At 42.6% G+C, this 24,273-nt stretch overlaps 1 protein-coding gene across 1 annotated transcript in view; it reads left to right on the plus strand.

The window, feature by feature from the left end:
- Positions 1 to 11,400, plus strand: part of LOC109432939 (uncharacterized) — a 36,217-nt gene extending 24,817 nt beyond the window's left edge. The window contains exon 2 of the mRNA XM_062845162.1: positions 1,416 to 11,400. Within this exon, the coding sequence (XP_062701146.1) occupies positions 1,416 to 3,779 (2,364 nt within the window). The 3' untranslated portion in view covers positions 3,780 to 11,400. The remainder of the gene's footprint in view (positions 1 to 1,415) is intronic.
- The last annotated feature ends 12,873 nt before the right edge of the window (positions 11,401 to 24,273 follow it).

Here is a 24,273-nt window from a genome sequence, read left to right on the forward strand (position 1 = left end):
GATTCCTTTAGAAAATTCTGCACCTCCTTCAGAAATCTATCCTAAACTTTATTAAAAACTATTTTAGGAATTCTTCCAGAAGTTCCTTTATGAAAACTTTCAAATATTCCTTCGAAAATTCCTTCAAAGTTTCTTAAAGAAATTCCAACTGAGATTTTCTTTTAAATCCTTTAAGGATTCATCGGGAAATTCCTCCAGACAGGCCCGTGCACAGAAAAGGCGGCAAGAGAGGGGTTTTTACTATTTTCCTTTCCCCAGAAATTCCTTCCAGAATTCTGTAGGAGACCACCAGGAGTTCCCCGGGAATTCCTTCAGGACTAACCCAGGTATTCCTCCAGAAGCTCTTGAGGAATTCCTGCAATAGTTGTTCGGATAGTTTTCCAGGGCTTCTGCTGGAGAACTCCGAAGTTTCCTGGGAATTCCAACAATAGTTTCCCGGGAAATTCACCAGAAGTTCTTCGGGAATTTCTCCTGAAGTTCTCCGCAAAATCCTTCAATTATAGCCAAGTAATGCTTTCAGGAGTTCCCCAGGAATTCCTTCAGGAGTTCTTCGGGAGTCCCTCCAAAAGTTATCCGGAATCCCTCCAGGAGTTCCTCAGGAAATCCCCGGAATTAATCGGAGAGTTCTTCTACAATTTATCCTGTTCCTCCTGTTCCTACAGGAGTCCTCAGCGATTTTCTGCAGGAGTTCTTCGGAAATTCTTCCACAAGTTCCCCGGGATATCCTTCAACTGTTGTCCGGGAATACCTCCAGGAGTTCCCCAGGGGTTTTATCAGAAATTCCTCCAGAAAATCCCCGGGGATTCTCCCATGAGCTCCCCGAAAATTTCTCCAAGAGTTCCCCAGGAATTTCTTCAGGAGCTCCCCGAGAATTCCTCCTGGACTTGTCCGCAAATTCCTTCAGGATTTCCTCGGGAATTTCTCCAGGAGTTCTACGGGATATTCCCTAGGAACCCCAGGAGCGATTCCTGAGGAACCCCATGAAAGATTCCCGGGAAACTCCAGGAGAGATTCCCGCAAAGCTCTTGGAGAAATTGCCGAGGAACTTCTGGAGAGATCCTCGAAGAATTTCTGGTGGGATTCTCGTGGAACTCCTGGAGGGATTTCCGAGAAACTCCTTAAAGGATTTCTGATGGCATTCTAGGTGGAAACCCCAGAGGGGACTCCTGGAGGAATCCCAAGAGGAAGAAATTTCAGCAGGAAGTTTCAGATAAATCTTGAGAAGGAATCCTCAGAAAAATTTGGTGTTCTGTTGTTGTTCAAAATCGTAACATTACCAACGCTAAAAATTTTAATTTTGTGTTTTTTTGCCGATAAGTTTAGTTTGTATGAATTTGCTAAAGATCAAACTCTATTACGTGAAAATTTTGCAACTCTTCTGCTTGTAATCCTTTTCCGATTCCTCTCATCCGCAGATATCAACCCGGTTGATCATCTTCCTGATGCTAGCGGCAGGTACCGGGCTCGAACCGGGATCAGTGACAGCCATCACAATCACAACGACGGACGCCATGCTGGAATCGACTCAGACCACCATCACGGCGGACATGATACCCAGCAGCAGCTTGGACGACGAATCGACTGTCAGCGAGAAATCCGATCTGACCGAAGCGGAAACAAAGGATCCGAAAAAGTTGGAGATTATCAAGCAAATTCGGAAGATCAATACCGACGGGTCGTATACGGTGGGGTACGAAGCGGAAGACGGAACGTTTAAGATTGAGAGTCGGGATGTGCTGGGGAATGTCAAGGGAACTTACGGGTACATTGATGAGAATGGAGAGATTCAGAGGGTGTCTTACAATGCTCATAACAATACTGGGATTAAATCGGCGGAGCCTCCACAAGTAACGGAGGATGTCGTCCACATTCCACCGAGGTTTAACCGGAGTCATATTGGAGCACCAACTACCAGAAGGCCTGCCTTGTACCATTCGAGTACATCTGCTCCGCAGCGAACGAGTGTGATCCAAACAATTCCACGGAAGCGACCGCACATGACTTCAACAACAGAGAGGCCGTCGTCGAAAGCAGCGGATACGACTACTTCGTACGAACCTACTACGGCATCCAGCCAGAGCACTTCGGTTCATACTGCAAAACCGTTGCTGATAATACGACCAACTCCATTGCCACTTAGTGCGAAGACCATTGAACAGCTGGCGAGACCTGAAAAGCTGGAAAGTGAACACATATCGAAGATCTACCCTAAGGCTTCACCGCTAAGGCAGAAGGAACCGGAGAAGAAGCCTGTGAGAGGCAACTTCCTGAGGAGACAGCTGCCTCAGGAGTCAGAAGAGCAATACGAAGCCCAACAGCAAGTCGTCTACGGTCAGTCCGCAGGCGAAGAGATTGCCAATCTATTTTCCGCAACGCCACCCGGATTGCGGCCAATTTACTCGACCACACCAGCTCCCAGAATTCCAGCTGCGGTGCTGGCAGCTCGCCAAAGGGCAGCACAAATCCAGAATTTGATCACCAGTGAAAGACCTTCCACCACGACGGAACGGGTGTACGCCAAACCTCCTCGCAAGCAGGAGCCGGCTCCCGTAATGTACGAACCGGCAACAGAGCCGTCTTCGGAAACCAGTTACGTTACCGATATGCCAGTCTCGGTCGTACAAATCCCAGCAAATTCGAACCGCGAAGTCGCGGAAGCTGCCGAAGATGAACGAAGAGTATACCGGCAAAGACCGATAGAATTCCGACCTCGAGAAGGATACCGGTTTGTTCCGGCTCAAGATCGTCCGGAACGGTATCGCGTGCCGCTTGGAATACCACCGCAAGCTCGAGCCTTCCCGATTCCAGATCAACAGCAGCAATATCTACGGGAACCGACGCAAATACCCGGTCGAGGAGCTCCAATCGCTCCGGAGAACTACCCAGCTGAAGACGAAATCAACAACGTTGCGTATCGTCAACAGCGACGGCCCCAAGGTCCTCCTCCGGCCCCGTACCCACAAACCCAACAGGAAGCACCCGTCAGCAGTGTACCCAACGGTCATAGCTATCCGCAGCAATCTTACCCAGTTCCATATTCCTACAACCCGTATCGCAATCCGTATCAATCCCCCGTCAGCCCGTACTACGACTTCCCCGACCGACCTCTAACGACCCGCGACTTCGAACGAATTCTTCAAATCCTCATCTACAGACACCAGCAGGTTCAGCACCAGCAAGCATTCCGTTTCGGTGGCTATTCTAACCCATACTTCGGTGGTCCTTCCTACGCACCGCCCTTCATCCCTGGTCAATATTCCGGCGCTGGTGGCTTCCCAGCACAAATCCCTCGTCCACCGTTCTACAACGCTCCCCCTACGGGTGCCGGCTACTTCGACCCTCGCTACCAGAACCCCCTCTACAGTCCATCGAACGGCAATCGCCAGTACTCGGGCGCACGCGATCAACCCTCCAACGACTACCAACAACCCGTCCAAGAGTCTCAACCCGCCTACGGTCAACGAAGGCGGCAGTACATCCCGCGGCTTCCGGAGCCCGACTACCAGGGTTCTTCCGGTACGGCGGACACCTTCCAGCCGGAACTGCTTCCACCGAACGTCCGGGAGGAGCTGCTGTACCGGATGCTGATGCTGGCCATCCAGCCGGATGCGGGTGCGCACGCTGGAGTCGGTGGTGGTGCAGGCGGTGCCGGAGGTCCTGGCTTCCTGCCTGCCAACTTGATTCCGGCCGGTTCGGTTCCACGGCCGCAGACGACATCACCCACGCCGAGCTACAGCAAAAAACCGGTTCGGAGCGTACAAATTTTGGGAGAGGAGTAGCGAGGGCCCCCGATGCGATGGCGGAACTGACTGCACAGTGTATGTATAATTTGAAGGTATTTCGATGCTTTGTTTTTTTTATTGCAATATTCCGTGTCGAACGTGTAGATAGGAAGAAGGAATGAGCGATTCCTTGAAGTTTTTTTTCGTTTAGAATAGTGAGATTCATAGGTATTAGAAAAAGTGAAACCCAAAGATTTTCTGTTAATGATTTGACGATAGGACAGTGAAAAAACAAACAGGTTTGCGCTTGCTGAACAATACAGTACTAGTTGGTACAAATGTATAACCGAAAAATGTTGATGTATGATGAATTTATTGGTAGGCTTGATTTAACCAAATTTGACATCATAGCTCAAGTAAACCTACTTCAAGATGCCACTATTTGAATATGAAATGAGTCTGCTACAATGGCGTTCAGTGAGGAATTAGAAAATGCAGTGACCCGAAGCCAACTAGTTAAACAATATATATACACAGTCATGACTTAAAGTTCCTTCAAGAATTCCATCCGGAGTTACTGCAGGTATACGGAACAGAGTTCCGCCAGGAGTTTCGTCTGGAGTTCTCTCGGGAAATTAGGTATTATGTCCGGAGTTCCATTAGTAGTTCCTCGCAAAGTTCCTTCAGGAATTCCGTCTGGATTTTCTCTGGTAATTTCGTCCGGAGTTCCTCCAGGAATTCCGTCAGAAATTATTGCAAATATTCCGTCTGGAGTTCTCTCGGGAAACCCGTTCGGAGTTCCTTTAGGAATTTTGTCAGGTTTTTCATTGGTAATTCCTCCCAATAATTCTGTCCGGAGTTACTGGAGGTATTCTGTCCGGAGTTCCATTAGTAATTTCTCCCAAAGCTCCTTCAGGAAATCCATCCGGGGTTCCTCCAGCTATTCCATCCGGAGCTCCTCCAGGAATTCCGTCACAAATTATTGCAGGTATTCCGTCAGGAGTTTTCTCGGGAAACCCATTCGGAGTTCCTCCAAAAATTCCATCCGGATTTCAACTAGTAATTCTTCTCAGTAATTCCGTCCGGAAATACTGCGAGTACTCTGTCCGGAGTTCAATTGGTAATTCCTCCCAAAGTTCCTTCAGGAATTCCGTCTGGAGATCCTCTGGGAATTCAGTCCGGAGTTCCTCCAAGAATTCCGTCAGAAATTATTGCAAGTATTTCGTCAGAAGTTCTATCGGGAAACCCGTTCGGTGTTCCTTCAGGAATTCTGTCCGGAGTTCCATTAGTAATTCCTCCTGAAGTTCCTCCGGGAATTCCATCCGGAGTTCTTCCAGCTATTCCGTCTGGAGTTCCTCCAGAAATTCCGTCCGAAATTACTACGGGTATTGTGTCCAGAGTTTCATTAGTATTTCCTTCCAAAGTTATTTCACGACTTCCGTCTGGAGTTCCTCCAGGAATTCCATCCGGAGTTCTTCCAGCTATTCCGTCCGGAGTTCCTTCAGGAATTCCATCAGAAATTATTGCAAGTATTATGTCTGGAGTTCTCTCTGAAAATCCCTTCGGAACTCCTTCAGGAATTCTGTCAGGATTTCCATTGTTAATTTCTCCCAGTAATTCCGTCCGGAGTTACTGCTGGTAATCTGTCCGGAGTTCCATTAGTATTTTTTCTATAGTTCCTACAGGAATTCCATCCGGGGTTCCTCCAGCTATTCCGTCCGGAGTTCCTCCAGTTATTCCGTCCGAAGTTTCTTCAGGAATTCATTCAGAAATCATTGCAAGTATTCCGTCAGGAGTTCTCTCGGGAAACCCGTTCGGAGTTCCCTCAAGAATTCTGTCCGAAGTTCCATTAGTAATTCCTCCTGAAGTTCCTTCAGGAATTCCGTCTGGAGTTCCTCCAGGAATTCCATCCGGAGCTCCTCCAGTTATTACGTCCGGAGCTCTTCCAGGAATTCCGTCAGAAATTATTGCAGGTATTTCGTCTGGAGTTCTCTCGGGAAACCCGTTCGGAGTTCCTTTAGGAATTCTGTCCGGAGTTCTATTAGTAATTCTTTCTAAAGTTCCTTCAGGAATTCCACCTGGAGTTCTTCCAGGAATTCCATCTGGAGCTTCTCCAGTTATTCCGTCTGGAGTACCTCCAGGAATTCCGGCAGAAGTTATTGCAAGTATTTCGTCTGGAGTTCTCTCGGGAAATCTGTTCGGAATTCCTTCAAGATTCCGTTCGGAGTTACTGCGGGTATGCTGTGCGGAGATCCATTAGTATTTCGTCCCAAAGTTCTTTCAGGAATTCCGCGTGGAGTTCCTTCAAGAATTCCATCCGGGGTTCCTCCAGCTATTCCACCCGGAGTTCCTCCAGGAATTCTTACAGAAATGATTGCAGGAATCGCGTCTGGAGTTCTCTCGGCAAACCCATTCGATGTTCATCCAGGAATTCCGTCCGGATTTTTTACTAGTAATTCCGTCCGGAGATACTATACTCTGTACGGAGTTCCAGTAGTAATTCTTGGAGTTCCTCCAGCTTTTCCGTCCGGAGTTCCTCCAGCAATTCCGTCAGAAATTATTGCAGGTATATTCCGTCTGGAGTTCTCTCGACAAACCCATTCGGAGCTCCTCCAGGAATCCCGTCCAATTTTCCACTAGTAATTCTTCTCAGAAATTCCGTAGGGAGATACTGTTGGTACTATGTCGGGAGTTCCATCAGTAATTCATCCCAAAGTTCCTTCAGAAATTCCGTCTGGAATTCCTCCGGGAATTCCGTTCGGAGCTCCTCCAGTCATTCCGTCCGGAGTTCCTCTAGGAATTCCGTTAGATATTATTGCAGGTACTGCGTCTGGAGTTCTCTCGGGAAATTCGTTCGGAGATCTTTCTGGATGAATTCCTGAAGCAATCCTTGGAGATATTTCTGGAGAAATCCTTGGAGGAATTCCTGGAGAGATTCTTGGAGGAATTCCTGCAGCAATCCTTGGAGATATTTCTGGAGAAATCCTTGGAGGAACTCCTGGAGAAATTCTTGGAAGAAATCCTGCAGCAATGCTTGAAGAAATTACTAGAGATAATATTGGAGGAATTCCTGAATCAATCATAAAAGAAATTCCTGGAGAAATCCTTGTAGGAATTCCTGGAGGAATCCTTGAAAAAAATCCTGAAGCAATCCTTGAAGATATTCCTGGAGAAATCCTTGTTAGAATTACTGGAGCAATGCTTGGAGTAATTCCTAGGAGAGTTCTTGAAGGAATCCCTGGAGAAATCCCTGAAGAAATTCCCTGGAGTAATCCTTGAAGAAATTCCTGGAGAAATCCTTGGAGAAACTGCTGGAGGAACCCTTGAAGAAATTCCTTGATAAATCCTTGTGACATTTCCTGGAGTTATCCCTCCAGGATTCATGGAGGATATCGTGAAGAAATTTCTGGAGGAATCCTTGTAGTAAATTATTGAAAAACCTCTCGACGCTTTATTGGAGGAACTCTTGAAGAAATTTCTAAAGGAACAATGGTAGGAATCTACGAATGGACTCTTGGCTAAGTCTCCGGAGGAAGAACTCCCAAAAGATGCATGGAACTTAGGAGGAAATCCTGAAGGAATTCCTGGAGCAATTTCAGGAGGAATCCCTGAGGTATTCCTGGAGAAATTTCGAAAGAAATCTCTGGCGGAATTTCTGATGCAATTCCTGAAGAAATCCTCCGAGGAATTCCTATAGAGATACTTGAGGAAACTCTTGCACAAATTCTTGAAGAAATTCTTGAATGGATCTTGAAGGAATTCATCAAGGAATCCTTAAAGAAGTTCCTTCAGGACTGGAATGAAGGAATTTTTGAAAAGATTCCTGAACGAAATTCCTTGTGAAATTTCTGAAGTACTCCTTACTGGAGGTACTTCTAGAAGAATAATTGAACCCTGGAGAAATTCCTATAAAGATCCCTGGAAGGATTCCTGAAGAAGTTCATTAAGGGATTCCTGGAGGTATTGTTGGATTAGTTCCTGATGAAGATCTGGGAAGAATCCCTAAGGAAGCATCTGCAGGAATCTCTGAAAAATGTCATGTAGAAAGTCTTGGAAGAATTCCTGTAGGAATCCCTGGAGAAATCCTGGGAGGAATTGCTGGAGCAATCCATGGAGGATTTTCTGGAGCAATCCTTGAAGAAATTCCCAAAGGTATCCTTGAAGGAATTTCAGGAGAATCCCTCTGGCATTGATGGATGAATTCTTGAAGAAATTCCTGGAGGAATCCTTGAAGATATCGGAACCTTTGAAGTTAATTCTGGAGGAATACCTTGAGAAACAACTGACGAAATCCCTGAACGAAATCCTTGAGAAATCTCTGAAGAAATTTCTTATGAAATTCCAGAAAGTATTCCTTACTGGAGGAACTTTTAGAAGAATAATTGAATCCTGGAGGATTTCCTGGAGAAATCCCAGAATGAATTCCTGGAGAAATCTATAAAGGAATTCCAGGAGGCTTTTTTTGATGAGTTCCTGACGAAGTTCTTGGAAGAATCCTTTAAGAAACTTCTGGAGAAATGGCTGAAGGAAAACCTGGAGGAAATGTTTCTAGGATTTCTCCAGGAATTCTTGAATAAATTCCAGAAAAAACCTGAAATGATTCTTAGAGAAATTCCTAGAGCAATCTCCGAGGGAATTCCTGAAGAAATCATTGAAAAAATTCTCGAGATATTCTAGAAGAAATTCTTGGAGAAATCCTTCAAGAATTTTATGTATCTCTTAAGAAATGTATGGATCAATCCCTCAAGGATGTATTGGAGGAATTTTTGAAAGCATTTCTGGAGGAATCCTTGACAGTATGTCTGGAGAAATCCCTCGAGGATTTATTTGAGAAACCTTTGAAATTATTCCTGGTTGAATTCTTGAAGAAATCCTTATAAGGAAACCTTGAATAAATTCCTGGAGGAACCTCTAAAGAAATTCCAGGAAGAATCCTTTGAGAAATATCTAGAGGTGTCCCATAACGAAATCCTAGAAAAAATTACCGAATAAATACCTTGAGAAATTCCAGAATGTATTCCTTACTCAACGAGCTCCTTATAGAATCACTGAGCCTTGGAAAAATTCCTGGATGAATTTCTAAAGGAATTTCTGGAGGCATCATTGAGGGAATTCTAGGAGAGATCCCAGGAATTTCTGGAGACATTTCTAAAGGAATTTCGGGAGGCATTATGTGGTAAGCTCCTGAAACAATTCTTGGTAGAATCTTCAAGCTTTGAAGGAACTCTTAGAGAAATTTCTGAGGGAATTCCTGAAGGAATTCGTAAAGAAATCTTGGAAGAAATTTCTGCAATTATTTCCTGAAAAAAATTAAAAGAAATTTTTGGAGAAATCCTTGACGCAATTCCTGGACGAATCCTTTCTGGATTTATAGAGAAATACTTTATGGAGAAATACTTCTGGATGTTTTTAGAGGAGTTCTATCTCTCGAGGATTTATTGGGGGAATTTTGAAAAAAAAAAATCTGGGGGAATCTTTGGAGAAATATCTGGTGGAATCCATGAAGAAATTCACGAAGGAACCTTTGAAGAAATTTCTGAAGGAAACCCGTGAGAAATATCAAGAAAAATCACTGAACTAAATCTCTGAGCAAATTCCTTTAGGTATTCCAGAAGGTATTCCTTACTAAAAGAACCCCTAGAATAATCACGGAGCCTTGGAGGAATTTCCGATAAAATACCTGGAGAGATCCCTGAAAGAAACCGTGAAGAAACACCTGGAGGAATTCTTGAAGGAATTCCTTATTCTTTGAAGGAGTTTATACAGGAATTCCTGATGACTTTCTCGAATGAATCTCTGGAGTAACCCTTGAATGTCTCCTGGAGAAAATGCTTTAAATTCCTGGAAGATTTTGTGATCCCTCAAGGAATCACTGAAGGAATTTCTGAAGGAGTTTCTGAAGGAATTTTTCGAGGTACCTCTGAAAAAATTTCTATTTGAAGAAACTCCTAGGGGCATCATCTCTGAATGAACTCAGAAGATACCCATAAAGGAACTCCTGAAAGAATCACCGAAAGAACTCCTGGAGCAATCCTGATGGAACTTCTTGAGGAATTTCTAAATGTTCTCCAGAAAGAGCCCACAAAAAAAAAAACTTCTGGTGTTATCTCTGAAGAAACTTCCGGAAGAATTCCTATTTATGAGAATGTGTGAGGAAGTTCCTAGTCCCATGGATTCGCTCAGGGCTTGTTGAAGTGCTTCTTCCAAACGAGCTTCAGTTTGGGGGATCTCCAGCTTTATTTTGAAGTCAGAAACTATCAATGGCTTCCTAGATTACCTTGACGAGTGCCATTCTATAGAAATTCCTGGAAGATTCTCTAAAACAATCATTGAAACATTGAACAAAGATTTTTTTGAAGTAGTTTGTAAAGGAATTTTAGAAGCAATACTTGAAGATTTTCTAATAGTTTCGCGGGAAAAAAAATGTACCAATTTCTAAAAAAAAAAATGGAATTTCCATTTTTTGTGAGGAATCTCTGGTGGAATTTCCAAAGGATTTCGTGAAAGATTTCTATGGAGAACCCCAGGAGGTCTTTCAGAAAGAAAGCATGTAGAATTTCACGGAATGTTTACTAAACGAATGCTTGGAGAATTTTTGATGGGAGTCTCAGAAGGACTTTCAGAGGAATTTCAGAAAATAACTCTGTAGCAATTTCTGAAGCAATCCATGTAAAATTTTTATAAAGAATGCCTGGGATATTTTCTGGAGGAATTCGGCGTAGATATTCTCAAAGTAATAACTAGAGGATTTTCGAAAAGTATTCATGCAGCAATTTCGGAAGCAATCCATGAAAGATTTTCTAAAAGTGTTCCTGGAGAAATTTCTGGAAGAATTTCTGGATTAGTTTCCGCAGTAATCCCTGGTGGAAACTGCAAAGAAATCACTGGAAGATTTTAGGAGTTTTGTAAAGGAATCTTGCAAAGAAATTAAAAAAAATTCAAGAAGTTTCCTAAAAAGTCTAAGGAAGATTTCAAAAATGGATTCCTGGAAGAACTTATGAAGGAATTCCAAAAAGTATGATTTTTTAAAAGTCGCCGGATAATTTTTTGAATAAATTCTGTTGAATATTTTCCAGTAGAAGACCTTCTTAAGGAAGAATAACGAAAGAAATACATAGATTTTTTTATAGGAATCCATGGAGGAACAACTGAGAAGACCAAGAATGGTTTTCTCAAATCACTATTGAAAAAATTGAAATTTCTAGAAAAAAATAAAAAAAAATATGGAGGGGGTTTCTGTAGTTTCATTCATAAAAAAACTAATGAAAATTTTGGCAAGAACCTTCGAAAGAATTTTAAAGGAATCTTTGGAGAAATTTTTGAAGGAATTCCTGAAGAAATTTCTTTTTCAATTTAAGCAGAATGCCTCCAAAGATTTCTGTTCAGGTATGGCTTTGGGATTCATGCAGAGATTTATTCAGAAATTTCTCCTGGGATTCCTTCAGGAACTCTTGAGGAAATTTCTTCAAGGATTGCTATAGACATTCTTGCGTGCATTCCTTCTTGATTTGTTTTTCGAGCATTTCTGAAAGAACTCCTCCAGGAGTACATTCAGTTTTACTCCCTAAATTTTTCTTTGGGATTTCTCGAAAAATTCTTTTGGGAGTTTCTCAAGACATTCTTCTTGTAATTGCTCCAGGAACTCCTCTATAAATTTCCTCAAAAAAAAAAAAACAAATCTAGAGATTTTTTTCTTGGATATTCGAAAAAAAAATCAGTGATTCATTCGAATGTTCCTCTTGGGGTTTGCTTTAGTTAGAAATTGAGAAACTCCTCCAGAGATTATTTAGAATACACTTTCTTGAAAATTTACCCGGTAATGCTTCAGAAATTTCTCCAAATATTATTTCAGCAATTCCTGCTGAAATTTTTCCAGAATGTATTCGTTAGTAATTATCAAGGAATTTTTCAAAACTTTTTTTTAAATACCTGCAGAGAGTTCTTCAGGCCTACCAGGTATTATTTTAAAGAATATTTCAAAAATACATTGTTTTAGAAATTTCTTCAGTGATTTTCTAAAGAATTCTTCAAGGATTTTCATTTCTGCTTCTACCAGATTTTCTCCGGAAATTTCTCCAGTGCTTCAGGGATTTTCGTGTACTGATCCCTTTCAGAAGTTGTATGTACTAGAAATTCTTCCAGAGGTATCTCTAGGAGGTCTTCCAAGGATTCCTTCGGAATATCCTCCAAGAATCCCTCAAGATATTCTTCAAGTAATTTTTCATTGAAATGTTTTTTCCAGAGTTCTTCCAGAAACTTTTAATGTTTATTTTTTTTTTCTTGCAATTCAGGGGATATCTAGAGATGTTTCTACAGGTATTCCATCAGGCATTCATCCCGAGTTAACTTGAAAAAAATCCTATAGGTATTCTTCTAGGCATTCAACCAGGAACACCTACAGAGAAAACTTCAGAAATTGCATCAGAAGTTTTTGTCCGGGAATTCCTCCCGAAAGTTTTCAAGAATTTCTTCTAGGAATCTCCTTCTAGGAATGTAACACTAGTCGTTTTTAACTGCCTCCTTTAGACAATCCAGGGATTTCATTAAAAAATCCTTGGTAAATTGTTTCAAAAGTTTTCTAAATTTCATTTTTTTATTTTTTTTTTGAGCAATTTCTGGGAAAAGTTCTTGAAAAGTCCCTGAAGCTATATCCGAAACTATTCCTGCAGAACTCTCCGGAATGCAGAAGGAATCCTGGGACAAATTTCTGACGGAACCGCAGTATCAATGTCTAAAAATAGTTCTTGCTAGAATTTCTGCGGAAACTCCTCAAGGAATTTCTCAAGAATTTATTAGAAAGCGCATGAAAAAATTTCCGAAAACATCTCTATAGGACTTTTTAACGATTGTTTAGAGGAATCTCTGAAAAAATAATCATGAAAGGACTTTTTCAGAAATCAATTGCTGAAATTCCTGAAGAAATCCTTACCGTTCTGATGAAATATTTGGAGAAGTTTTTGAAGGAATCTCATGAGGAAACCGAGCAGAAGTTTCTAAAAAAAAATTCCCGATGGAATTTCTTAAGAAATTTTCAGTAGAATCCATGTTAAAATTTCAGAAGTATCCGTGCTTGCTTGCTCGGAAACTCATCGAAAAACCCTCGGTGGCACTACAAGAAAGATTTACTGAGGAATTGTTAAGAAAATTCCTGTTAAAATCCTTAGATAATATTCTTGGAGGATTTTCTGAAAATATGTTTTGAGCGTTCTGTGGTCATATTTCAGTAGAAATTTCTAGATACACGCCAATAAGAATTTCTTAAGACTCTAGAAAAAAAAACTCTTGAAATAATTCCGAAGGAAGCCTGTATAAATCACTAGAAAATATTTCTGAATTTTTTCCTTAATGAATCCGTGGAATATTCTTAAAGTTTTTCTTAGAGGAAATGCCGAAGGGATTTCCGAAAAAAAAAAACATAGAAGAATATCTTAAGGAAATTCCGAAGCGTTCCTGCAGGAATCACCGAATGTAGTAATGTAAGAATCACTGGAGGAATTCCTGCAGTATTTCTGGATGAAAAGTCACTGGTGGACTTTTCTAAGAAATATCTGCACGAATCAGATGGAATCTTTGGAAATTTTTCTTCCGAAATTACTGGAAGAATTTCTGAAATAATTTTTGAAGCAAACCCTGCAGAAAACTCTGGAGGAATTCCTAAACAAATTCTCGAAGAATTTTATTTACGAATTTCTAGAACAATTTCTAAAGCAATTCCTGACGGAGATTCTAAAGTAGCACATGGAAATTTACCTTAAAGAATTTCTGGAAAAACTTTTGCGGGAATGTCTGAAGGAAGCCTTAAGGAAATATCCCAAAGAACCGATGGAAGCATTTCTGAAGAAACCGATGGAGGAGTTTCTGAAAAAAAAATCTTGGTAAATTATAAGACCGAATTCCTGGAGTGATTTCTGAAGGAATCCATGAGCGATTTCGGATAGAATTCATAGAAGAATGTCATAAAGAATTTTTGAAAGAATCTTCAGAGTTTTTCTTAGGGAATCCCTGGAAGGAATCCTGAAGGGAACTTTGTAGGAATTGTTGAAAAGTTTAATCCTTGGAGAAATCTTGATAGGAATTCTACCGAACCTTAGATTCTTCGAAGGAATTTCTGACAACATTTTTGAGTGAGTCCATGGATAATTGTCTGGGAGACTATGTAGGAATTTCGGAGAAAATACATGGTACAAGAGGCAATAATTTATTGCTTCCTTTGCTTCGTTTTTTCTTCCGAGAATGTCTCCGGGAATTTCTACAGGAACTCTTCCGGGAATTTATCCAAGAATTCCACTGGTAATTCCTCAAGAACTTCCTCCAGTAATTTCTTCAGGAATTCTTCCGGAAATTCTTCTAGGACATCCTCCAGAAGTTCCTCCGGGAAATCTTCTAGGAAATCCTCCAGGGATTCCTCCGGATTTTCCTCCGGAAATTTCCCCTAGGACTCCAACCAGGAACTCCTTCAGGAGTTCCTTCGGCAATTTCTGCAGGAATTCTATTGGGAATTTTTCCAGGAATTCATCCGGACTTTTTTCCAAGATTTTCTTCGGAAGTTGCACTGAGAATTTCCCCATGAATTCGTCCATGAGCGCCTCCGGGAATTTCTTCAGGAATTCCTCCGGGATGTTGTATAGGAATACCTCCAAGAATTCCTCTAGGAATTTCTCCGGGAATTTTTCCAGGAGTTTCTCCAGGAATATATCCGAGAATTTTCTAAAGAAAACAGTCGTTTTTTTATTCAAGAAAAATCTCTGAGAATTTCTTTAGGAATATCTTTAGAAAGTCTTTCGGGATATTTTTCCACAAAACCCTCGAGAATTTCTCCCGGAATTCCTCTGGGACTTCCTTTACGAATACCTCCGGGAATTTATCCTGTAATTCCTCCGGGAATTGCTCCAGGAATTCCTCCAGGAATTGCTTTGGAAATTTCTTCTGGAAATCTCCCAGAAATTCTTTCAGGAATTCCTCCGGGCACTCTTCTGAAATATCTCCGGGATTTTCTCAGGAAATCCTCTGGGAATTTCACCAACTATTCCTCTGAGAATCCTCCAAGAATTCCTTAGGAAATTTCTCGAGGCATTCCTCCGGTAATTTCTCCAGCAATTCCTCTGGAAAATTCTTCAGGGAATCCTCCTTCCTGGGGGATTCCCTGAAGTTAATTCCTAGGAAGAATCTCTGGAGAAATCCCCTGAAGGGAATTCCTGGAGGAATCCCCGGGAGAATTCCGGGAGAAATACCCGAAAGAATTCCTGGAAATAATCCTGGAAAAAGTCCTGGAGAAATTGCTGATGGGAGTCTTAGAAGAATTCCCGGAGAAATTCCTGGAAGGAGTCGTATTGAAATTCCTAGTGGAATTCCAGGAAAAAATTTGAAAGGATTCCCTGAAGAAATTTCAAGTGGAATTTATGGAAAAATTCCAGGGAGAATTTCCAGAAACATTCCCAAAGGAATTCCCGGAGAAATTCCCGGCGGAATTCCTGGAGAAAACAAAGGAGGAATTCCTAGAGAAATTCCCAGAGAAATTCCCAGAGGGTTTTCTGAAAAAAAAAATCACGGAAGCTTCCTGAAGGAAGACTTCCTGGAAAAAATCTCAGTGAATTTTTTTGAAAAAAAAAACCGGAAGTTTTCCTGAAGAAATTTCCGGAGGAATTTCTGTAGGAATTCCCGGAGGAATTCCTGGAACAATTTCTGGAGGATTTCCTGGACAATTTCTTGAAGAAATTTCCGAAGCAATTTCTGGCGGATTTCCTGAAGAAATTCCCGTATGAATTCCCGGAGACATTCCCGGAGATATTCCTGGAGGAACTCCAAGAAAAATTCTCGGAGAAATCTAGCCTGGAGAAATTCTTGAAAGAATTCCTGAGGAAAATCCCGGAGCAATTCATGGAGTGATTCCCAGAGGAACTCATGGAGGTATTCCTGGCAAAATTCGCTGCGGAAATCCGAAGGAATTCCAGGAGAACTCCTGGAGAAATTCCCAGAAGAATTCCTGGGGAAATTACCGAAGGATTTCCTGAAGGAATCTCCGCAGGAGTTCCTGATGTGGGTCCTAGAGGAAATCCTGGAAAAAAAATCCGGAAGAATTCCCGGAGACATTTCCAACGGAATTCGTAGAGAAATTTTTGGAGAAATTCCTGGAAAAATTCCCGGAAGAGTTCCTGTAGAAATTCCCGGAAGAAAAAACGGAGCAATATTGTGGGGTGACAAAATTTGTCTGCAGGGGGTCAAAGACGGTGTGGCGAATAACCTAGCGAATAAATCACGAATCAAAGACTCAATCATACAGTTTTTAGCTTGCTGAAGAACTTTGTTGAAGACGGCATCATTCTATCTTATCAGGATTCTGAGATATAGAAGTTTGAAGATGTTTGACCCTGGCGCCACCTAGCGGATGATTCTCGAACCAAAGACGCAATTGCTAGATAGTTCTTAGCCTGCTGAACAACTTTGCTGAAAACGGCATGCTTGTACCTCATTAGAGTATCGAGATATACGTGTTTGAATTTTTCAGACAAAATGCGCCACCTAGCGGATAAAACCCAAACCAAAGACTTTACTATCAGATAGTTCTGAGCTTGCTGAAGTATTTTGTCGAAGACAGCATCATTCTATCTTATCAGGTTTCTGAGATATGAGGGTTTGAACATTTTTGACACTGGCGCCGCCTAGTGGCCGAATCGCGAACTAAAGTTGCCGTTGCCAGTTAATTCTTAACCTGCTGAACAAATTCGCCAAAGACACTATACTTCTACCTCATCTGGATCTTGAGATATACGTTGCGCAAAGTATGTGGCCAATTTTGGTAGCCCAACACAATCCGGAATAACTCCGGAACCATGTGGACCAGGCACTCATGTCCTCGGCATCACAAACTAGAAGAGTTTTTCGGGAAGTTGTGAAAATTGCATCAACATCCATCGAAAAACAAAAAAAGTTATGACCATTTTTGTGCTTTTCCGAAGGTGGAAAATGTACGTTGGCTGGATGAAAGTTAATCAATCGGAGCCGTAATCGCTTGTTTTCGAAAATGGATGAACAGGGGAGCGTGAGATTACTGATGGGGCACACATACCCTAGCTTGTGAAGAATAAACCAATATATTTTAGTTATTATTTTTGCCCACCGGATCATAATACCCCATCACAAGTGCAACGAAGAAATCTTTCCCAGTAGTTGCGAAGTGCATACGATGTTTCGATTGCATAAAATTCGCGCTCACAATGACTTGCATCCTCTCTCGGACGAAGAAAACTAGTTTGTTTACATTTTATCGACGTAGAAAAAACTAGTAATTGATTGTATTCATTGAACAGCTTTTGCTGCATTCTGCAGTGTTGAAACTCCAGCTTTGAAGTTTCCCAGAGCTTTTGTTGAGCGTGACTTGAATGTCAGTTCACTAAGTGAATCTGGTGAATTGGAATCTGGACATTTCGGCTAGCTGCTGCTTTGGTGTGATTTCCTTCGTCATACACAAAACGAGAAAGAATGTTAATTTCCAGTGCTAGGGTCTTGTATCATTTGGGCAGGTGTACCTATTTTGGGCACTTGCCGCTATAACTAAGCCAATTTCAAACCGATTGATTTGAAATTTCCAGAGTTAGGCACGTATAGTATCTAACGCTGTACAAAAATTCAAATCAATCGGTTTGAAATTGACTTAGTTATAGCGGCAAGTGCCCAAAATAGGTTCACCTGCCCAAATGGTACAATACCCTATATAAGCCAGTTTTCAATAGTCTACATCTTCTTGCTTCTTTCTAATGAGGCTTTGGCAAAAGTAAGTAAGTATAACTGTAAAAATTGGCTTTTTTCCATCTGATGTGACGGGAATTAGCGCATATGATGAGGTAAATTTTTACCCTAGAAAATTATTTATATTTGCAAGAGGGTTGAGCCCTGTGATAGTAACATTTTTGTTTTATCTCAGGAGCTAGTTCCTCTTCTTCTTCTTCTTCTTCTTTATGGCCATACGTTCCCACAGGAACTTGGCCTGCCTCGCTTCAACTTAGTGTTCTTAGAGCATTTCCATAGTTATTGATTGAAGGGTTACCTTTGGTTGTATATCGTGAGGCAAGTACAATTATACAATATGCCCAGGGAGTCGAGAAAATTGTCCCGACCGGAACGGGAATCGAACCCGCCGTTTCCGGATTGGCGATTCATAGCCTTAACAACTAGGCTGATTGGAGACCCCGGACCAAGAGCTGATTACTCAGTGAGTCATTTGGAGTAAGGTACACCGGGGCAAGTTGAAACGAGTGGGGCAAGATGAAACAGCGGGTTAACATGATGTTTTCTAATGGTGATAAACAGTTTGATCGCCATTGAATATAGTTTTTGATTCAAGCAAACTTTTAGCGAAGGATACATTTTAAAATTCATTTGAAATCTATATCAAAACTTCGCGTTTCATCTTGCCCCACCCGTTTCAACTTGCCCCGGTGTACCTTAACCTCGATGACGGCCGAGTCTCACCCACCGCAATTCCTCTATTGTGTTCCAGCCAATTTGATTTGAATTCTTTTTTGAAGGAAGTTCGCTTAAGTTGATGGTCCACCTCGCTGCTTTTCTGGTCATTCTCAGAAAAACTTTCAAAATGTACCTTGAGTATTAAAAGAAGATACCCCAATAAATTCATCATCCATATGCGAAGAAAAAAAATCGCTAAAGTAATTCAATCGTTCCCAACGATCCGCCAGCTATGCAATTCTGTTCTCCCTAAAAGTAGCATAAAAAGCAATCACATTAGTTTAGAATTAATGTATTGTTAATCCATTCCCATCGAGCAACAACAGCAACGACTGCTGCAACGAAAATGTTATAAAGTGGTAGCAAGCATCAGACAGCAGCAGCAACAGCAGCAAACGAGAAGAGAACCTTTGTAAATTGTGTGCATTTTCATATTTACTTGTTAAACATGTACTTGTACGAAGAAAACAAAACCCCCTCGGGGGCGGGAAGGCGAGCGAACGCAGATAAGGAAAAGCTTGGCACCGCGACATCACCACATCCATTGCATTATTGTGGGGTGGGTGGTGAACGGTGACGGTGATGATGGTGGGCGCCAAGAACCGACCGAACAAATAGCAATCAAATAAATTTCCGAAACCCCGCACGCGCTCACGCGAGCAACCTACCAACAAGTACCTACGGCAACAGCGGTGTGGCAGGTGGTGGCGTGCAGTGCAATAGCGTGGGAAATATTTAATTATTCTTTGAGTTTCATTTATACGGTCCGAGTCCGCGGGAAGAACTCCCTTCACCGAGCAGTAAGCAGCAGCAGCAGCAGCAGCAGCAGCAGCAGGTGGTGTCTTGTTTGCTGCTCTGATGCAGATGTAGTGCATTTGCATGATTTCCTCAACCTTGCCCGGCCAGTCGTCATCGTCGTCGCGTTGTGGGTGGGTGGAAGTGTGACGACGCGTGAAGAAAATCATCATCGGCGGCCGTCGTTGATGCGGTTGTCGTCATCGTTCTGGTGTAAGGTTGTAGCTGAGTATGTACTACCATCTGGAGTGTGGTTGGTTATTGTAGATTTCAGTTACATATTAACTTCTCAAGTCGTACAGTACAGTGTATAGTTACCGATGCTTTGCCACGTTTCCATTGTTTCCATTGAAGTGATCAACATTGAAGAGCTAGTTCAGAGTCATCCAAGCAAATTTCGTGTAAAGGGATCAACATCACCCCCGTTCAGGGTAGACACTCAATATGCTGAAAACGGCCAATAATTTTTACCTGTAACGTTTCACTACTTTGTTAAGTTATCAGAAAAGATTGATGATGATGGCCGATGAGGGTTTTGTTTGCTTTCCTTTGGGCTGGTTACACGGAAACTATAAGCAAGTTATGCAATGGCTAGTCAGTGGAGAATGATTACATTTTCTCAATTGGTGTGGTCAGCCAGAAGGTAAGTGAAAGGGTGATGCTCATTATATTGATATTAGCTGACCCGGCTAACGTTGTATTGTCCATTTGAATCATGGTTGTGTAGGCTTTTTTTTTGACAATTTTGGATCAAAACTTTGTTAGTGAAAATTGTAAGAAAGACAATTCTCCCACCATCACGAAATGCATAAAAGTGCTACTCAAAAGGTAAACCTTTGGTGAAAAAAAAACTGATCTTCAGTTTTTCTGTTGCATTTGTATGGAAACCTCCCTTTCCAGAGGCTAAAATATAAACGACTCATAACAAAGTGATCATTCTTCATAAATAATTCCAAAAGTCTTAGTGAAGAAACAGGGGTGTAAGCAGTAATAAATAACAAAATTCCCATAAGCAAATTAAAAAATGCATAAATAAATCAAAAGTTTCCATAAATAATTGATTTTTGAGCAATTAAAAACGTCAAAAGTGCAATAAATAATTCAACTGTAGCCCTTAAAAAAGCCACATCTTTTTTGTTTCAAATTTCTCATCAAAGTTGTCTAAGAACCAATTTTAGAGCTTTAAAAACGCACATTTTCGTGCGCTGAGAATGTTGCTACGTCAATCCGTTCAAAATATATTGATGGTTTTCTAGAAAAAATAGGCACTTTTCAAGTATTTTTCACTTGAGTTACAAAAATAACACCCCTCTAATTTTGTTATATGTTTTATAACAACATTTCTTCTTTTGAATGCGGGCAAATGATATTTTTATGTTTTTTTTTTTCTTCTAAACCATAGGGGGAAAAATCTGCTCAACAGACACCCTAACAGGTAGGTTAGGGTAGTGTTGGGTTTAGGCCGTCTTCTACAACAAAAGTAAAAGTCAGGACTACTCTATCCTCGACCCACTAAAACACATTCCTATGGTCGCCAAACCCTTTGTCTCTCCGGAACCACCAAGAAGGCATTGCTTCAGAGAGGGGCAAGTGCACATCGCACCCTCAAGGCACAGAGAACAGACGTCTATCTTCGCTTTCTGCCTTGTGTAAAACTTTGTAACGGTCATATCAGAGTATGTGGTTATGCTCCCGTTGCGCGGCGCTAGCGTCTCATCACTTACATTGTTGTGTTGTCAAATTTGTTTTCAGTGCTCGCCGTTTTTGGCCGTTTGGCGCTCGTGTCGCTTTGTGGGCTAGTGTATTTTAACGATGAACACTGCCATCGTGGGGTCAAACCGACTTTATGTGTGGGGCAGTCCCCGTTGGTGGCGTTGAGGTACACTTAAATCCTTTACACACGATTTCGACGTATTCTTGTTCGAGCTTAAATGTCTGTTCTCTGTGCTCAAGGTTAGCTGCGTAGCCTGCAGCAACGAACACATGCTGGCGCTTAGCCAGTTTCCCGAGTGGTCCTCGCCACTCCCTTTGTCCTCGGAAGGCGGGCAGGGTCAACCCCGCCCGCGCCCAACTGCTTTGCAGACATCAAGAATTGATACCCACGTGCAACCCGATCTGACCTGCCCGTAAGGAAGGGTATCACTACCCTTCAGGCCCTATCAGCTGCACCAGAAGGTTGCTGACAGCCCACCTGCCCCGACCCTTGCCGGCGACCCCTTTCCAACCGCGGGCTCGGATCCAACCCAGTAGACCGACGCCACGACAGCACCACTACCGGGACTTCCTCTCCGCGGCCACTTAATCGCTGTAAGGGTCGATCTCGACCGCAGGGCACCGGTATGACCTACGAAGCCGACTCCGAACCCCTGGACCACCTCTTGTACTGCATCTGGACTAGCCATTTTCCGAGTCCACGCGCCACCTCCTCTGTAGCTCCCAGACGATATGGGTGATAGCCGTTGAAACAGCGTTCCAGCCAAACTCATCGCTACACATCCTCTGGACCAAGTTGTCCGGGTTTGTGTCCTCCCCGCATGTGGCAAGCATGCGGTCACGCATTGTGCGAAAACGCGGGCACACGAACAAAATGTGTTCCGCCGTTTCCTCTAAACCATTGCACACTGGGCATTCGGGAGAATCCGCATGCCCGAAACGGTATAGATACTGTCGGAAGCAACCATGACCTGTAAGGACCTGTGTCAGGTGGAATGTAACTTCCCCATGGCGCCTATTAAACCAACTATCTACCCTCGGTATCAACCTATGGGTCCACCTTCATTTGGTGGAACTGTCCCACGCGCGCTGCCATTTGACCATAGAGGCCATCCTGACAGTCCTGCGTATGCCTCTTGTGCCGCGCATTTCGAAGCACTCCATGTCCTCACTGATAAGAATGCTGATAGGCATCATACCAGTAATGACGCAGAGAGCGTCGTGAAGCTCCTCGCAACCCTCAGGCACATAAGCCTGTAAGTACTTTCCAGCTTCCGTCGGTAGCATTTGGTACTTAGCGCGGTGCCCCACGCCATGCCGCCATACCAGAAGCTTGCGCTTACTGGCGTACACCGCAGAGCTATTGGACATCATCCGGGACAGTGCCGCAATAGCTGTGGAGGCTCTTTTATAGGCATAATCGACGTGGCTATCAAAGGTAAGCTTATCGTCGATCATCACGCCCAAGTGTTTGACGGAGCGCTTTGACAGGATAGTGCACTCTCCTACACTGATCTCCGTCTGCTGCTCCGACTTCCGGTTGTTAACAACCGTCACCTCTGTCTTGTGGTGAGCCAGCTCCAGTTTCCTGGACCGCATCCACACCTCCACAACCTTGATCGAGTGGTCGGTAGTCAACTTCACCTCCTCGATCGTTTCACCGTAGACTTCGAGCGTAATGTCGTCGGCAAATCCGACAATATGCACTCCCTCTGGGTACTCTAACCTCAACACCTCGTCGTACATGACATTCCATAACACCGGACCCAGGATGGAACCTTGCGGGACTTCTGAGGTTATGTGAAAGCACTTCCGACCCACTCCTCTCCTCTTCTTGGCGTAACGTCCTCACTGGGACAAAGCCTGCTTCTCAGCTTAGTGTTCTATGAGCACTTCCACAGTTATTAACTGAGAGCTTCCTCTGCCAATGACCATTTTGCATGTGTATATCGTGTGGCAGGCACGAAGATACTCTATGCCCAAGGAAGTCAAGGAAATTTCCTTTACGAAAAGATCCTGGACCGACCGGGAATCGAACCCGTCACCCTCAGCATGGTCATTGTAAGATTTTGATTCTGATACACTAAACACGTCTGCTTTAGTTGCTGGTTGCGAAGGAAGAGAGAAAGGAATGTATACGAATGAATGACGTTACCACATCGCCTACTAGATTGCATTAGCTCCAATGTTTACTGAAGGTACAGCAACCATGAACAAGGTACAGCAAATATCATTTTTTTATGATCGTCAACCATGACGTCAGACAACCCTCAACATACTCCCCCGCCAATAACTCATTTCAACGAAGGCCATTGACGGTTGAGAACCCTTATTCGTTATCGGCAAATGATAACCATTCCATCTAATGGGTAGTACGCAGATGGCAAGAAATTTATTGGCCTATCTCGATGCGTGGAAAATTCAGGCAAGGGAACGCTAAAGAACTAATAAAGCGTTACTTTATTCCGGATCCTAGAACGGAGCTGAAACGAAATGTCAAATCAAATGGGGCTTGCTGTGTTAAATTTCTTGATCATTCCGGTCACGAAAAAATAATGCACTGAACAAAAATTATTTGAGCGATTCCGTTTGAAGTGCATACCTCGCATAACAAGGTACTGTTGATCAACCTTTAAAATGAATCCCTATACACAAACAATCACCCGTTCATCAGTGTTGTTCAAATATTACAACTGATATAATGTGTTCATTCCATGGTTCATTCCCATCCTTATTTGTCACTGGACTTTCATATACATTGCAGTTAATGTCGTACACCTACGGCTATCTAAGGATCGAGCACATTGCCGGCAGTACACAATACCTTGTGTGTGCCCAAATGTAGCGTATGTGGTGATACAATGCGACTAATCAAGGCGTGAATTGATGGAATATCCCTGAAATCTACCATCTTTATTTCAGATCAATGTCAACATCTCTTCTTAGCTGAATTAAGTGGACTGTATTGCAGGCAACCCGATTGTTAGTTTATTTCACATATTCCCGCAAATGCCGGTGATTGGGCACCTCCTCCTGTCGCTCTCCTTAATGACCAGTGGTTGTTTTGAAAAATAACTGAGGCAACTCTGATCATATCAGCATGATGATCATGTATAACCAATGTATAACACCCTCTGCTTTTGATTGACCTCAACTTGTATTCAAAGTGTCTTCGTCTTGGGGTCTAAAACTCGGCCGTCACCCCATCCCTCAGCTCAGATTTGATAAGTGAACCATTCAGCAGTCCCTCTTCTCTTTCGTTAGTTCTGTTTCAATTACCAAGTGTGCCCATGTACCATCGTCGAGTCGCATGGTTCACGAAGGAATACAAAGAAGACACTCCAATACAGACAAGCTGCGGCGATGCGCATACATCGCCAAGTGTAACACCCTCTGATGCTCTCTTCGCTGTATTGGAACAACTGTGAATACGTTATTTTATCATTATTCAACACACATTCGCTTCAATTGTATTTATGATGTTGCAAGTTGTGTTGTCATAACAATCAAGATGCCAATTGCGTTCTCGTATTCAACCGGGCAAGAGAATGAATAGCATTTCGGGAAGCGTTCCCGAGCA

Source organism: Aedes albopictus, chromosome 1 (genome assembly GCF_035046485.1).
Source record: "Aedes albopictus strain Foshan chromosome 1, AalbF5, whole genome shotgun sequence".
Classification (NCBI taxonomy): Eukaryota; Metazoa; Arthropoda; class Insecta; order Diptera; family Culicidae; genus Aedes; species Aedes albopictus.